Genomic DNA, 14,275 nt, shown 5'->3' on the forward strand with positions numbered 1-14,275 from the left:
ATTATGGTGAACAGAGCAGCACCCATCTGGTTTCTTCTTAATATTTCTCCACAATTTAAATAAGCTGAACAATTTTCTCCAATTGTAACATTTCTATGATAAAGGTAGAACAGTTAAATACAGGACTGTCTCAGAAAATTAGAATATTGTGATACAGTTCTTTATTTTCTGTAATGCAATTAAAAAAACAGTTTAAGATTAAGATTCCCAGAATATTCTAATTTTTTGAGATAGGATATTTGAGTTTTCTTAAGCTGTAAACCATGATCAGAAATATTAAAATAATAAAAGGCTTGCAATATTTCAGTTGATTTGTAATGAATCCAGAATGTATGACATTTTTGTTTTTGTAATTGCATTACAGAAAATCCCAATATTCTAATTTTCTGAGACAGTCCTTTATATGCACAATATGACAAATTAAAATAAATGTAAAACCAATTTGATTAGTCAGCAAAACAAGGGGTGGCCCAAGACTTTTGCACAGGCCTGTGCTTTACACGTGCACATTAAATATCTAAATCAACGTTGCTCACTCTAAAGGCACCAGCAGTCCTCAGAGTCACAAATGAATCTCGTTGCAACATTTAAATAAAACAGTGAATCGTTCATGTCTTAGATGTTTCTACCTTTATTCATCAGCATTCGATCAATTCTTCATCTTCTCATCCTTTCAAAAGGAGATAGACCCCCTCATGTGGATGACTGGTTGAGTAATTCCCAGAGCAGGACATTAGATTTCCATCATTCCGCACATCACACTTCATTGGAGAATGTTTAGTCATTACTCAAATGGTAAACACGGACAAACCTGTGTTTAACCAGCAATTATCCACTAACAGCTCAGTTGTGGACTTTAGTTCCATATCTGCGGACCCTCAAACACACACGGGGCCCACATGAAGCTAATGGGTAACAGTTTATTGGTCCCACATGGAAACGCTGGCAAACTTCCCATCAGCCCCAGCACTTTTTCTGAAGTTTAGACTTCAGGGACTCAAAAGAAAGGAGCCACTTTTTTTTATTGTAGAAGTGCACAAAATGTTTGTTTTCTATTTCATCTAGGGGACAAGCTTTTCTTTTTTTTTGTTGTTACATTGATTTATTAAGAAGTTTTAATGGACCTTTTATGGCAGAGGTGACTGTTTAACGCAGAACGAAAAGCTTGTTTTTCTCAGCGGATCGTTCATCTTTATACCGGACACACCTGTTTATTAAGAAGATTAGGTATTTAATAACAGGGCAGATTGTTTTATCCAGGAGGCAATTTTTTATTCACAGCAAAGGCTGCATAATCTTAGGTGAGTAGTGTTTTCCCTTCAGCTTGTCTGACAGGCGGTTTATCAGCACAGCCTTGTTTCATCCACAGGACACAGAGATTTATGCCCAGATAAGGTTGGTAATTTATGCTGTGCTGTAATGTACTCTGCTGGTCGTCTGAAAGCCGGCTTCATTCCCAGGACATACAGGGCCAATCCCAGTACACCCCCTACTTTCTACCACTAGCCCTAAAAATGAAGCCACAGATTTTAGGGCCCTTGAAATCTTCCCAGGGCCCAGTCCCAATACTCCCACTACTCCTACTTTCAGCACCACCCCTAAATGTAGCTTGCTACGTCACTGCGTGGTTTACGTTCGGGTACCTAAGCGACTGCGTAGTTACGTTTGCACAAACGTCACACCATATCAGGAAGCCCAGAGCTAAAAGCTGTTTTAATTTCCGCTGTAGCGCTGTTAATATACCACTTTATTAAGTTTTAATATTTTTTCAGGTGTAAAAGTAACCGTTAAGATCCCCAACCTGGGCTCAGTTTATCCAAATAACGCCTGTTAAGAAATTTGATCCGATGTTTACGGAGAAGAGCCGCCGGCCCGGAGCAGCAGCAGCAGCAGCAGCAGCAGCAGCAGCAGCTCACGTACAGACGTGATCGCCAGGTCAACCTGCGCCGTCGTCCCGGGGGAGAAACCTGCAGCTCTGTGGAAATTACCGCTGGCTGAAATAAATCATTTAGGAAGATAAATGTTGGTTTAATAGATGAAATCTAACAGTTGTAGCTACGCCTGTTAAGAAATTTGCTCCGAAAATTTCGGGATCAAAACTACCTGCCGGAGGGGCACGGTGGCGCAGCTGGTAGTGCAGCGGTCTCACAGCAAGAAGGTCCTGGGTTCGATTCCCGCCCCGGGGACGCTGTGGGTGCTGAGGTGCGTGTTAGTTCCCCCATGACTTCAGTGCCCACACCATGGGTGGGGTTGGCGAAAGGATCTTTCTGTGTGGAGTTTGTATGTTCTCCCCGTGTTCCCCTGGGTAGCTAGTGTGAGCTACCCTCACAAAAACATGCACACAGTCCTGGGCTATACATGCCCCCTCTGGCCAACCGGGGCGCCAGATGGGGTGGGAGGATCCGGCCGGAATAACATGATCCTTCCACGCGCTACGTTCGGCCGGAGAAGCCCCACCCTGTCTGGTGAAAAGATGCGGCCTGCTCACTCCTCAGGTTAAGGAGGAGACCTGAGCTCAGTGCAGGGCCCTCCCGGGGTTGGTAGAGGATGGCAATGCCCAGGACTGTCAGTAGGTAGGAGCACGGGGTGGTAAAAATGGGAAAAAAACCGGGATAAAAATATTAAAAAAAAAAAAAAAAAAAAAACTACCTGCCGGCTCCAGAGCTGATTGATGATTCCGCGTTAAATCGACGCAGAGCCTACGGCATAGGGCCTACGGCGTACGGCGCGCGGCGCCGCATAACCTACGGCGTAGGCTCTGCGTTGGTGTAACGTGGAACCATAAATCAGCCTTTATTCTGGCGAGGTTTGAAAAACACTTTGCAACAACGAGCAAACGAGTGATTACGTACATTCACTGAGTGAATATTATGAAAGTAAAATATATATTTCTCACTAGAAATGTAATCAAAACACATTTTTATGCAGAAACTAACTCAAATTATTGATTTTATTCACAAAAAAATAAGAAATGTCCGCCATGTTTTTTTGTTTGATTCAGTCCGCAAATGACGAGGAAAAGCATTCTGGGAAATTTTTTTCTGGCCCTAGATCTACTAGTCAGCATCTGAAATCCCTCGCTCTGAAGGGCTAGATTCATACACACTACCCCTAAATAAGCACACTCCCCCTAGGAGAAAAGAGGAATTGGGACACCACTACCCTCACGGGAACGCGCAAAATTTAGGGATAGGACTGAAAAGTATTTAATATTCGAGACAGACTATTTATATCCAGATGTTTGGTAGTTATTCTTGTATAAAAGGTTGTTTTATACACAGCACAAGATCTTTCATTAATACATTTTTCCCCCCCATGCAGAGAGTCTGACGGGCTGCTAGACTCCTCTCCATCATGCCGTCCCGGCCCCGCCCCGCGCTGCTCCTCTTCCTGCTCCTGGTCCTGTGGATGGAACCCTCCGTTGCCACGGACAACATCACGGACAGTCTCCAAACGGTCACTCTGGCGGCCATCTTGCCGCTGACTAACACAAACTACGCGTGGGCGTGGCCTCGCATCGCCCCGGCCCTTTACCAGGCCATCGGCCGGGTGAACTCTGACCCCCGGCTGCTGCCGGGCCTGCAGCTCCAGCTGGTCCACGGCAACTCGGAGAACCGGGAGGGTTTCTGCTCCGACTCCATGGCCCCGGTGGCCGCCGTGGACCTGAAGCTGTCCAGCGACCCCTGGGCCTTCTTCGGACCCGGGTGCGACTACTCGTCCTCCCCCGTGGCTCGCTTCACCACCCACTGGAAGGTTCCCATGGTGACGGCCGGGGCCCCCGCCATCGGCTTCAACCTGTACGCGGCCGTCACGAACACCGGCCCCACGCACAAGAAGCTGGGAGAGTTCAGCATGAAGATCCAGGAGACGTTCGGCTGGCGGCACGCCATGCTCATCTTCAGCGACAACAAGGACGCCAACGATGACAAGCAGTGCTACTTCGCCGTGGAGGGGCTGTACAACCTCATGAGACAGCACAACATCTCCATCTACGACTACTTCCTAGGGGGGGATGTCAACTACAAGCTGATGGTCCAAACCATCCGAGACAACGGCCGAGGTCTGTTTACATTTGACATTTTATTTGAAATGTTCCTTTGAATATGTTCATTCCATTTCATGAAATATCCCATCTACATCAGGGGTCGGCAACCCGCGGCTCTAGAGCATCTTTTTTTCCCTCTTTTTTTTCTCTTTTTTTCTTCCTTTTTCCTTTCCTTTTTAATCTCGACATTTTGACTTTTTTCTCGAAATTTCGACTTTTTTCTCGACATTTTGACTTTTTTCTTGAAATTTCGACTTTTTTCTCGACATTTCGACTTTTTTCTCAACATTTTGACTTTTTTCTCGACATTTCCACTTTTTTCTCGAGATTGTACTTCAACATTAATCTCGACATTTTGACTTTTTTCTCGACATTTTGACTTTTTTCTTGAAATTTCCACTTTTTTCTCGACATTTCCACTTTTTTCTTGAAATTTCCACTTTTTTCTCGACATTTCAACTTTTTTCTTGAAATTTCAACTTTTTTCTCAACATTTCCACTTTTTTCTCGACATTTCGACTTTTTTCTCAACATTTTGACTTTTTTCTCGACATTTCGACTTTTTTCTCAACATTTCCACTTTTTTCTCGACATTTCCACTTTTTTCTCGAGATTGTACTTCAACATTAATCTCGACATTTCCACTTTTTTCTCAACATTTCGAATTTTTTCTCGAAATTTTAACTTTTTTCTTGAAATTTCGACTTTTTTCTCGACATTCCACTTTTTTCTCGAGATTGTACTTCAACATTAATCTCGATATTTCGACTTTTTTCTCAACATTTCCACTTTTTTCTCAACATTTCGATTTTTTTCTCGACATTTTGACTTTTTTCTTTTCTCTACATTTCACCTTTCGCCATTTGCCTTCATTCTAAGGCTGATACAAGACTTTTCATTTCTTGCGGCTCCAGACATATTTGTTTTTTGTGTTTTTGGTCCAATATGGCTCTAAAACATTTTGGGTTGTCGACCCCTGATCTGCATCATTCCTGGTTGTCCATCTGAAGCTTTCGTTTGGTCCAGTTTTCCTGCAAAATAGTTCAAATTTATTTGTCCCCATTGATTATTTTAGTTTATATTTATTTCTTTGGTTACAATCTTACCCCCATGTCGCTCCTTTTTTCATTCCTCTTCTTGAACAAATAAAACCTAGTTTTATGTGAAAAGTAGAGGCCTAACGCTCCAGTTTCCTTTTACCGGGGTCTTGGAAATGTTTTATTTCACCTGTTTTCCTTCTCCACTTCCATCGGTCACTCTTTGATCTGTTGCCACAGAAAAGGAGGAACAAAGATGACACTAGTGTTTCTGGTTTCAGTCACACGTGCTTGTTCCTCCTTTCCTTCTGAGCTCAGACACTTCAACCCCTTCATACCTTAAATGTCTTTACTAGAACCTTCCTTTGTCTTTGTTTTCCTTTCTTACTTTCTTACCAGGAGAGATGAGATTTCAGAGATTTGATTGGATGTGATGTTTCAGCTGATTTCATTTTCTTACTTTCTTTTCTTTGTGATCAGTATTTTATTCCACCACATTTGCATTAACTGTCGACGTCTGTAGCACCAACTCCTTTCACTTCACTGTTTTCATTCTCCTTCACTCCTATGTCCTCCTTACCTTTTCCCTCCTACTTTTCTTTCCTCATCCTCCCTAATTTGTTTCCATCCCTCCCTCAATGTCTTTCCCACCATTAAATAATGGTTAATTATTATTGGAATTTGTTTTTCTCCATATTGGTTAATGAATGACTTTGGGTGTATTTTAGCGTCCGGTGGGTGAGTTGGAGTGCTTTTACATCCATCTTTATGAGACGTAATCTCAGTCCAGGGCCTCAGCCGTGATGGCATTCCTGCATTATAAGGACATTCCTACATTCTGAGCACATTTAGTTTGGATCTCTGAGTGGTGGTCTCGGTTGAAATCCAATTCACTGCATTATACAATCAGGGCCGGAGGTATTTGGACATTGACAGAGTTTTTAATGTTTTCTTTTATACACCAGCACAATGGGTTTTAAAAAAAACATCTACGGTAAGTGTGACAGAAGTGTCGACATTTATCTTTAATTCAGGAGGTTTCACAAAAATATGACATCTACCATTTAGGAATTACAGCCATATTAAGCAATTTACTCCCATTTTCAGGGGCTCAAACGTATTTGGACAAAATGACAAAAACTTGGATGAAAAAGAATAATAATCTGCAGTCTAGTGGAAGTCTGGACTTCACCACATTAAGCCTTCTGTTTTGTTTTCAATAAGTGAAAGTCAGGCTCTGTTATGTTGAGATCAGACAAGAGACTTTGGCGTTTCATTTCTTTCTTCAGTTTCTTCTCAGTGTGTCTGGAGTCGTTATCATCTGCACTGTGAAGCTTGTTCTGTTTGGATCAGAGAGCACAGAACTATACAGGAGAGAAATAGCAGGTGTTAAATGAATACTGAGTGTTAAATTCAACACTAGGAAAGTGTGTATGTTTGTCCCATCTTCTGTGTGTTATTTTAACACGTTTATCGTCTAACACTGCACCAAATGTACTCAAACACTGGTGTGTGTACGACCAGCCGAACCTAACCTAACAGTTTGATAACAATACGGGCCGAGAAAATGAGGGAATTGGGATGTGGTCAATTTAACACTGCAGGTGTTGGAAAGCTCTTCACACCCAAAATACACACCAACACTTGATGACATTTAATCTGAAAGTGTAACTTTAGTCCAAATCCCACTGACTACGTTTACATCAGTCAAAATTCAGTTATTGCTAATATTCCGGTTACTGAAACATTGGGAATATTCCGTTTCCATGGTAATTAATCATTAGGATATCTGGATCAAACCAGTGACGCACGGAGAACATGATGACACAATTCCCATCATTTCTGCTTCTTCTTCCTGTATCCAAATTCAAAACAAATGCTGCTTTGCGCAACTTTTCTCTCTCCTTCTTGTAAATCTTCTATCCCGGTACTTTCTACCGTCTACAAATGCAGAAATGTTCATATCCTTCATTACATTTATGAAGTGATTAGTCTCCTCCTGGTCTTGGTTTCTCCGTGTTTAGAAGAACTTCCTGGACTCAAAAGACCAGGATTCCTTGTGAACAGAGCATGTGCAGAAAACAAATTCCTGTTCCGTTTGATGGGGATATTCTGTTTGGCGTTTACATGACCCAATATTCAGGTTTTAAAAGGAGTAACCCAGGGCTCATATTGGGGTTTTTAAAAACCTGAATATGAACAAATTCGGGTTATTCAAAGGGGTTATTGGTGTTTACATGGCCGTGCAAATTCGGGGAATTGCCAATATTCGGGTTTTAAAAGGGTTATTGATGCATGGAAACACAGTCAGTGATTACAACCAACACTGACAAATGAACAGCGTCAGATTTGCTGTACATCAGAACTCTGTGTTTGTTCCCAGCGTCAGCAGCATCAGGAAACACGGCTGCCTGTTCCACTGTTCCCCTCACCGTGCTTGCTGCAGCACGCTTTCATGGGCCCATCCTTTTCTTTTCCCATCATTCTAGTACAATCTTGTCTTGTTTTCATCTGTCAGAAGCATCTGATTCCAACATGAACATGGGAGGTCTGCTCTGACTTCCCTGCTTTCACTGTGCATGCTACCAGCGGGCTTGCACCTTTTTGTGAATTATACAGGACTGTCTCAGAAAATTAGAATATTGTGATAAAGTCCTTTATTTTCTTTAATGAATCCAGAATGTATGACATTTTTGTTTTTGTAATTGCATTACAGAAAATAAAGGACTTTATCACAATATTCTAATTTTCTGAGACAGTCCTGTATATCCATGAAAACATGTCTTGAGTGTAGATTTTAAGAGAGATACATCTTCCTTCTGTTGAGTATTCTTAATTTCTGTTGGGGGTGTTTTTTGCAATTTTCCACTTAAGTTGTCTTAAGTTGACCCTTCCAGGTCTTTTAACGCTGGTGCTTTCCTTCTTTGTTCTTATGTATGCACCAAAACGTTTGATTTGGCCTCAGCTAAGGTTTTCGTTCTCTCTCTTATATATATATATATATATATATATATATATATATATATATATATATATATATATATAAAAGAGAGAGAACGATATAAGAGAGAGAGAATGCAAGAGAGAGAACGAGAGAACGAAAACCTTAGCTGAGGCCAAATCAAACGATTTTTTTATTTTTTTTTCAGACTAATAATGTCCGCATTCACTGGTATTGACGTCTTCGTCAGCTTAATTTTAGTGGCTTCAGTCAGACAGCTGCCACGTACCTACTCTACCTGATACACATATACTTACACTTCACCTTTTATTTTGTCTTAGGTCAAATCCATCGTGGTGATGTATAAATAAATACCTGTGGACCCAACTGTGGTCGTCGTAGTTTCAAATAGAAATGGGTGATATGTGTGTTTCTGTTTTGCACACCTGAAAGGGATTAGTATTTTATCAGAGTAACTGATCCTTTAGGTTCCTCTGTGTGACTTTGGTGTGTGTTTAATGTGAAACATGCTGCTTCCATCATGAAGTCAGCGTGCACGTATCATGTATCACTAGTTGTTTTCCAGTACTGTTACTACTTATTTCAACATGAAGCTTGATAATTGGATTCAAACTACTGTGAAGATTTGATACCCCAGTGTTGTACGGGAGGTTTGGTGAACTGGTTTCAGCTTCCTCGTTGCCACTAGGGATGGGCGGTATGGACAAAAAAATGTATCACGATCATTTCTGGCATTTATCCCCATAACGATAAAAATGACGATAAAAAAAATACCAATTCAACTCCATCTTTTTATCTATAAATCTATCTCGCTCTCAGATCCGCCTTTGTTACACAAAAACATCATCAACGGGAATTTATCTTTTTTTCTTTTTCTTTCTTTCTTTCTTTCTTTCTTTCTTTCTTTCTTTCTTTCTTTCTTTCTTTCTTTCTTTCTTTCTTTCTTTCTTTCTTTCTTTCTTTCTTTCTTTCTTTCTTTCTTTCAGGCTCATTTCTTTCCTTCTTTCTTTCAGGCTCATTTCTTCCTTCCTTCCTTCCTTCCTTCCTTCCTTCCTTCCTTCCTTCCTTCCTTCACGAATTTATCCTTTTTACCGCGAGATTGACAAATTCTTACCGTGGGGAATTTTTTTGACGGTAAATCGTGAACAGTAAAATATCACCCATTCCTAGTTGCCACATGACATTTATGTCCTCAACATAAACTGCAGCATGCCGTTAAAGGCAATGATGGATCAATAATAGCACATTTCAGATCAACTATGAAGTGTCATTTTGTTGCTTTAACTTTTTTCCTGTGGAAACATTCATGTTGATGTGTTTTTGGGGATGTGATGAGCATGTTAGTGCCAGCGGGAGTTAGAGCAGAGTGGTGTGATGTGTGACATTACATCAGCACAGAAACACTAACTGCTCATGTTGCCCTCTAACTGACACCAGCTGTTGCCCCCGGCATCACCGGTGTGTGTGTGTGTGTGTGTGTGTGTGTGTGTGTGTGTGTGTGTGTGTGTGTGTGTGTGTGTGTGTGTGTGTGTGTGTGTGTGTGTGTGTGTGTGTGTGTGTGTGTGTGTGTGTGTGTGTGTGTGTGTGCATTGGGCATAATTCATGTCCTGTGGACGCAAATCCATTTACACAGTTGCATGATGGGGAAGTGTCTCCTCCATCCCTGATATTGAATATTTTAGTTTTAGCACTGAGGTAAATTAAGGTTAGCTGCAGTTCTGGTCATGATTACATAAGAGTAATGTCCGCTAAAGTCATGTAAACACAAACGGGTGCGTGGGTGTGTGTCACAGCGCTCAGCCATGGTGGCTTTATTCTGGTTCTATTAAAAACAATCCTCTGCAGAGAAACTGAGATGTGAATTTGGGGTTTTCACATGTGAAACTCTGCGACCACATTATAATTCCCAGCTTCCCAGCTACTACAGCGCTTAGAGACACTGGGAGATAATTATTTTCAGTCAACATCAGCACAGAAAAGAACCGGGCGGGTTGGGGGTGTCTATAAATGTTTGGGGAAGTGGGGAAGGATGTTTTTACTTTTTTTCTCCTTACAGATTAACATATTTTCCATTCTCTGAAAGAAAAAAACAAAAAACTTGACTCTCTGTAAAATGTGTTCAAAGACAAAAGATGACAGTAAGTTGTGTTGCTGCCAGCATGTGGAAGCTGTTACAGAACCCGTCCAGAACCCGCCTCCCTACTTGTGATACGTCAAACCTGCCGTAGATCAGCTTGGTTGTGAGTGGAGTTCACACCTTGGCTGATCTGAGCCTCATAAAGATCCGTAACAAGCATCTCATGTCTGACCATGAGCTCATTACGGAGGGATCTGTGATTATCGCCATGGAGACGGAGAGCAGAGCTGAGGTCAGAGCCCTGGTAGACGGAGCCAGACCTGGTCTGGGGTCGGATGGAGTCACGTCTGGACGGCTGGTAGTCCTGAACAGAACTAGCCAGGACAGGAACAAGATGAGACCAAACAGCAGAGGTGTCCAAAGTATTCACATTCATTACTCAGGTAGAAGTATAGATACTAGAGTTTAAAAATACTCCTGTACAAGTTGAAGTATCAACTCAAGTTTTTTACTCAAGTAAAAGTATAAAAGTACTGGTTTCAAAACTACTTAAAGTATAAAAGTAAAAGTAATGTAAGGGGGAAAAAAGCCATTGAAAATGAATGTATCTTAGTATAATGCAAATATATTAAAGAAGCATATATGTGTACTATTGAGCATTAACATGTGTTTCAGAGAGCAGCAGATATGATGACTAGTTACCTATAAGTATTGTAATGGTGCAAAAAGTCAAACTTCATGTTCATGTTATCATTTATCCTAACCTTTATTGGAATGTACATCCAAGTTTAGTTGCAGGAATCTGAGGGAACGGATGTAAGAACAAAACTGGACAAGAACATCTGAAACAACCACAACCAAATTCACTCTATCCGGATGGAGCAATTTAACTGGATAGTTTTTATTAAAGGCCCAAATGAAATAGAGTAACAAGGCTGTTTTTAAAATGTAAGGAGTAAAAAGTACAGTTAGTTGTCTGAAAATGTAAGGAGTAAAAGTAAAAAGTCGTCTGAAAAATAATTACTCCAGTGAAGTATAGATAACCAAAATTTCTACTTAAAGGAGCATGAGGCTCCTTTTAAGAAATGAGACTCTCTAGCGCCACCCTTCACCACGACGGCTGTTGGGGGTACTGCAGCCAACAGTGAAGCCGGCACGGGAGAACGGGGAGAACGTGCATGCAGCGTCATGTGACGTCACATCCGCAGGACAGCGCGGGAAACTCGGGCCCAGAATTGCAGCACATTTTGCAGCAACAGCCTGTTCCTGTTCGAGGCAACGGAGAGATACACTAGATCAGTGCTTCTCAATCCTGGTCCTCGAGTACCACTGTCCTGCATGTTTTAGATGTTTCCCTGCACCAACACACCTGATTCTAATTAAAGGTCCTAATTAGCTTGTCACCAAGGTCTGCACATCTCTGTTGATGACACAGGTACTTTTATCACGGTGTGCTGAAGCAGGGTAGCATCTAAAACATGCAGGACAGTGGTACTCGAGGACCAGGATTGAGAAACACTGCACTAGAGGAGACATTCTTTTTGGTTTGGAACGCTTCATCTGACATTATTACTAGAAAACTAAAAACGTATACAAATTTTTTTCATAAATCCTGCCTCAATCCTGCCTCATGCTCCTTTAAGTAAGGTAACAAAGTATTTGTACTTCGTTACTTGACACCTCTGCCAAACAGCTACTGGGACATTAATAGAACAACACACAGAATTAATTCAAAGTGATATGCAACAACTTATAAAACTCTCTTTCCTGTGTTCTCAGCAGGAAAATATTTTAAACTGTTAAATATAACCAAACTGCCTCATATGGTGAATGAGGAGCGAGAAGGCGACGAGGAACAGGAATGATGAATTTAAGGCAGCGGCAGGAACGGCCAAGCAAAATAACAGCTCGTCACTGACACTTTCTAATATTCCCCTCCAGAACAAAGAACCACATTTTCTCTATTTGTCCTCCTCTCACCGTTGCTCTGTGTTTTCCAGTGGTGTACCTGTGCTGCTCCTGGGACCTGTTCAGGACTCTGATGGTGCAGCTCTGGAAGGAGGGGGTGGATCTGGAGAACTACGTCTTCTTCTTCATCGACCTGTTTGGAGAGAGTTTGAGGGGGGGCCGACCCGTCCGGCCGTGGTTCAGAGGAGACCAGGACGACTGTTCAGCCCGCCTGGCCTTCAGGGTGAGAGGCTGTCCGGCTTTTTTACTGTTTCATTTGCTGATCAATGAGGTCAATGATCATGAATAGATCTATGATTAAGGCCCAATCCCAATACACCCCCTACTTTCTACCACTACCCCTAAAAAAGAAGGGACAGATTTTAGGGCACTTGAAATCTTCCCAGGTCTGTCCCAATACTCCCCCTACCCCTACTTTCAGCACCACCCCTAATATCAGGAAGCCCAGAGCTAAAAGCTGTTTTAATTTCTGCTGTAGCGCTGTTAAAATGCCACTTTATTAAGTTTTAATATTTTTTCAGGCGTAAAAGTAACCGTTAAGATCCCCAACCTGGGCTCAGTTTATCCAAATAACGCCTGTTAAGAAATTTGATCTGATGTTTTTGGAGAAGAGCCGCCGGCTCGGAGCAGCAGCAGCAGCTGTTACCATGGTAACAGCAGCAGCTCACGGCCGGGTCGACCTGCGCCGTCGTCCCGGGGGAGAAACCTGCAGCTCTGTGGAGAATTACCGCTGGCTGAAATAAATCATTTAGGAAGATAAATGTTGGTTTAATAGATGAAATCTAACAGTTGTAGCTACGCCTGTTAAGAAATTTGCTCCGAAAATTTCGGGATCAAAACTGCCTGCCGGCTCGGGATCTGATTTATGGTTCCGCGTTACACCAACGCAGAGCCTACGGCGTAGGGTACAGCGTAGGGTACGGCGTAGGGTACGGCGTAGGGTACGGCGTAGGGTACGGTGTACGGTTTGCGTCGCTGTAACCTACGCCGTAGGCTCTGCGTTGGTGTAACGCGGAACCATAAATCAGCCTTTATTCTGGCGAGGTTTGAAAAAGACTTTGCAACAACGGGCAAACAAGTGATTATGTACATTCACTGAGTGAATATTATGAAAGTAAAATATATATTTCTCGCTAGAAATGTAATCAAAACGCATTTTTATGCAGAAACTAACTCAAAATATTGATTTTATTCACTAAAAAATAAATGTCTGCCATGTTTTTTTTTTTTGATTCAGTCCGCAAATGACGACGAAAAATATTCTGGGAAATTTTTCTGGCCAGATTCATAGCCACTACCCTCGTTTTCCGCACTCCCTAGGTGAAAAGAGGAATTGGGACACCACTACCCTCACGGGAACGCACAAAATGTAGGGGTAGGGATGAAAAGTAGGGGTAGTGGGAGTACTGGGACAGGGCCCAAGACCAAAATCAGGATTCAGACCCCACCCCCTTTTTTTATGTGTTTTAAATGATGTGTGTTACAGTATGTGTTACTGACCAGCTCCTGTCTGTCGTCAGAGTGTGAAGGTGCTGAGCTACCTGGAGCCCCAGAATTCAGAATATCCCCAGTTTGTGGAAGATCTGAAGAGGGATGCAAAGAAAATGTTCAACTTCACCATCGAAGATTCTCTGGTATATTTACTGATCATGACAAATGCATGAAAGTGCATGACAGTGGTTTGATACCAATGATTAAAAATGCAGACAAAGCAGTGAATGTATGGATCATCTGTGTCTCCGTCAGTACAACCTGATCGCTGGAGGGTTCTATGATGGAGTCATGCTGTACGCTCAGGCTCTGAACGAGACGCTGACTGAGATGAAACCCCGTACAGTCCCGTTGAAGAGACCCGAGGAAGACGTGGTGACCCGGAAGATGTGGAACCGGACCGTCCCGGGTGAGAACAGATGCTTTTCTTTTTCATACGTCCAATCTGGACATATTTAGGGAGTCACATGGGAATCTGCTGCCAGTGATTGACCAATCAGTGTGCAGCGCTGTAGGAGAACAGTTTGGATTAGAAATAATGATGGCAATATTTCTATCTCATTAACTGTACAGAGTAAAAATGATGCATTAAAAATTAGGGATGCGCCGTATGGACAAAAAACTGATCACGATAATTTCTGGCATTTATCCCGATAAAAATGAAGATTAAAAAAAATACCAATTCAACTCCACCT

General features: G+C 42.0%; 1 protein-coding gene across 1 annotated transcript in view; it reads left to right on the forward strand.

Annotated features, from left to right (window-relative positions):
- The window catches only part of npr1a (natriuretic peptide receptor 1a), a 64,579-nt gene that overhangs the window by 4,210 nt on the left and 46,094 nt on the right, over window positions 1-14,275 (forward strand). Inside the window, exons 2-5 of the mRNA XM_061742038.1 lie at window positions 3,322-4,060; window positions 12,122-12,312; window positions 13,610-13,723; window positions 13,836-13,989. Coding sequence (XP_061598022.1) covers window positions 3,355-4,060; window positions 12,122-12,312; window positions 13,610-13,723; window positions 13,836-13,989 — 1,165 coding nt within the window. The 5' untranslated portion in view covers window positions 3,322-3,354. The remainder of the gene's footprint in view (window positions 1-3,321; window positions 4,061-12,121; window positions 12,313-13,609; window positions 13,724-13,835; window positions 13,990-14,275) is intronic.

Source organism: Cololabis saira, chromosome 15 (assembly GCF_033807715.1).
Source record: "Cololabis saira isolate AMF1-May2022 chromosome 15, fColSai1.1, whole genome shotgun sequence".
Lineage (NCBI taxonomy): Eukaryota > Metazoa > Chordata > Actinopteri > Beloniformes > Belonidae > Cololabis > Cololabis saira.